The sequence below is a fragment of the Sinocyclocheilus grahami genome, unplaced genomic scaffold, assembly GCF_001515645.1.
Source record: "Sinocyclocheilus grahami isolate Dianchi unplaced genomic scaffold, SAMN03320097.WGS_v1.1 scaffold110.1, whole genome shotgun sequence".
NCBI classification, from domain to species: Eukaryota; Metazoa; Chordata; class Actinopteri; order Cypriniformes; family Cyprinidae; genus Sinocyclocheilus; species Sinocyclocheilus grahami.
Genome location: NW_015505289.1, coordinates 866,971 through 869,904, shown reverse-complemented (window position 1 = coordinate 869,904; position 2,934 = coordinate 866,971). Strand labels below are relative to the sequence as shown.

General features: G+C 39.0%; 1 protein-coding gene across 1 annotated transcript in view; it reads right to left on the bottom strand.

Annotated features, from left to right (window-relative positions):
* Window positions 1–2,934, bottom strand: part of LOC107588998 (aryl hydrocarbon receptor-like) — a 12,144-nt gene extending 9,210 nt beyond the window's left edge. Inside the window, exons 1-3 of the mRNA XM_016277294.1 lie at window positions 2,538–2,934; window positions 1,007–1,200; window positions 734–759 (exon numbers count right to left, since the gene is read on the bottom strand). Coding sequence (XP_016132780.1) covers window positions 734–759; window positions 1,007–1,200; window positions 2,538–2,596 — 279 coding nt within the window. The 5' untranslated portion in view covers window positions 2,597–2,934. The remainder of the gene's footprint in view (window positions 1–733; window positions 760–1,006; window positions 1,201–2,537) is intronic.

Sequence of the window (2,934 nt, the reverse complement as noted above, 5' to 3'; positions counted from 1 at the left end):
TATTATTTAAAAGCTGCTTGTGATGGGCTTTGGTTCATCATGTGACTTTCTCATCACCGCCTGCATTTGGTGATTATCAGTGGATTACAAAGGTACAAAACAGATTTCAGTACTTCAATAGGTTGGTATATTAACATTATATCAGTTAATGAAATTACGGTATTTAACTGTAAATTTAAGTTAAAACCGTAAAACCAAAAATGTCACTACCGTATTTTTTATGGTAAAATTCTGGCAACCACAGCTGCCGGTTTTTTACTGTATATTTTACAGAATTTTTTTTTACAGTGTATTACAATACATTTCAGAAAACGGTTGAAATCCGATATGTACTGTTGCATATATGCACAGCAAAATATAATATATATATATATGCAGTTACGAACGTGTATGCATGCGAACATGTGATGGCACAGACAGAAAGGAACAATTGCTTTACACAGAGAAACAAACGTCTGTTCAACTCTTTGGCAGTGAGATGAGCAAACTTCCTTGAAAACCGGAGCAGAACATTATAACCTGCTCGACGGGTTTCCCGTCAATACAGAACTTTCACAGAACAACAATTTCACAGTAGCCTAAAAATTGAGGGTATAAATGTGCTTAATTGTCATGAAAATAATGTTTCATCCAAAAATAAAACCGTAATGGTCCCAATAACATTCTTTACTTTCTTTATGAAAAATCAAACTAATTTATGATCCATTCATTTCTTGAAAATGTTTTATTTTACTCTGACATTGAGAGGGACTCTGATAGCTGTGCAGAAGGTAATGCAAGGATCATTATGCCACCTAAGTCATACCGCACGACTGCAGCTGCAAATGATGCTGTCAGTTTGCTCTCCTGTTACCACTGAACAAAATCAGCACCTGCCACCTGCTCTAAAGACTCATTAATACAGTTTCATTTATAATGCATTGACCTCCACGACTCACATATTCCCCTGAATACACAGACCTTCATGACATGAAGGCAGATGTCTCTGAATCTCTCTGAGACTCACCAGTGAAGTAGTTTTTGATCTTGAGGTATCCCACACTGAGTCTGAGCACACTGAGTTTGTCCAGTCGGGCTCGGACCTCCTCTGGCAGCGGCAGAAGAGCCGTCAGTTTGCCCAGCTCCCCGTTCAGCCGGTCTCTGTGACGCTTTGAAGGGTTTGATTTGGTGCCGTCGTCATGTTTAGTCTCAAGGCCACAACTACAAGAATAAGAACAGTCAGTGGACAGGCCTGAGAATTCATATCCATGTAACTTGCACAGTTCACACAGAAGGCCATTTGAAACCAAATAAAACACTGTTTACATCGACTAACCCAGATAGCACAGGTAGGTCTGCAAGATGTCTGTTAAAGATCGCTTCATCTGGAAAGCATCTGCTGTGTACAAACATCTGATAGACATCTTTAAGATGTCAGTTTTACATACATTCTAAATCATCTTAAAGACCTCTTCTAAACGTCTATTTAACATCTGATAGTAAACGTCCTATAGACATATTGCAGATGAAAAAACACTCTAAAAAATACGTCTTGCAGACGTCAAACAGACATCTCCGTGATGTACCTGTGCTTTCAGGGATAGTAGTTAATAGTTTTTTTAGCCAAGCTCTCCATAAAACAAACAAAACAATGCAAATTAAATAAAAGAAACGCATATTAGACAGACACTTCATATTTAATGGTTTTTGATGATTTGTAATTACATTTAGTACATTACATTTTCAATAAAATGTTTGCAATTGGTGAGTAAAGGGTGTTTTTTCTGCGGTTTTGTTGCATTTAAACAGTTTTGACCAGCAGTCTTGAAAAGGTTAGTTTCTACCAGTAAAGCGTTTGCAATAGCAGGATTCTTAGATAATTACATATTAATTCTATATAATCACAGAAACTTTCACGCGCAGCGTTTGGTTAATCGCCTATCGAGCGGCGACAAGCGCATTAAAAGGTGATATTTTTGCGTTTGAGGGTTTTAAAAAAACCGGAGCAGATGTAATTGTCAACATTTGTCCAATCGATGTTATTGAGTTTATAGATATGCAAATAAACACATTCCGGGGTTTGGACCTGAAATCTGAATACATTGCGCTCGAGTCACTTTTTTAAATGTAATGGTATGTTCCACCATGCACACGATACTTGTTTCTTGTAGTTTTCATTGGAATACATTACATTTACATTTTTGACTGGACAGTTCAGGAACCACGCGTGTGTGTTTGTTGTAAATGTAGCCCCTCCCACTCTAATCTGCCAGGGTTGCCAGGTTTAAACAACAAAACCCTCCCAGTTGCTACTCAAAACAAGCCTAAAAACTCACCCAATGGCTTTCCGAGGGGGGCTCCCCCAGTAAAAATCGCTTTCCATTGGCTAAATATCAGGTTATTGGGGTTGCATGAAAAACAACCCGTGGGAAAACCATGGACTTGGCAACACTGCACCCCCCCCCCCCCCCCCCCCCCCCCCTAGATTTAAAATCCACTTGTGAAAATCGTAGCCTTGACAAAATAATAAAATACACTCCTTTAAACGAACTTTTTACCTCTTGTGAGCAGGTCTCTTCCTCTTCTTCACAGTATATAACCCTCCATTCCCCAGCATGATGTCTCATTCAGTTTTAATTGGGTAGTAATCCTGTTAATTGTCAGTCCTGATGCATGTTACTGACACATTAATGCATGATCAGATTCTCTCTTTCACAATGACCCCTGATCCTCATGAACTCAAATGTTCCCAGCCTATGAGTGTCCCCATGCCATTATATAACAGACCAGCATCACTCCAAACCAAAAAATACCATAATGCAAATAAAAGAATCCCAGATGTCACACATGAGTTCATCCAGACAGCACCGAGTAGGCTATCTTGAAGTGCGCACACTGAACGTAATCCTGACTCAAAAGAGAGCTGTCAAGAATAATTGTCAGGAATAAAGTACA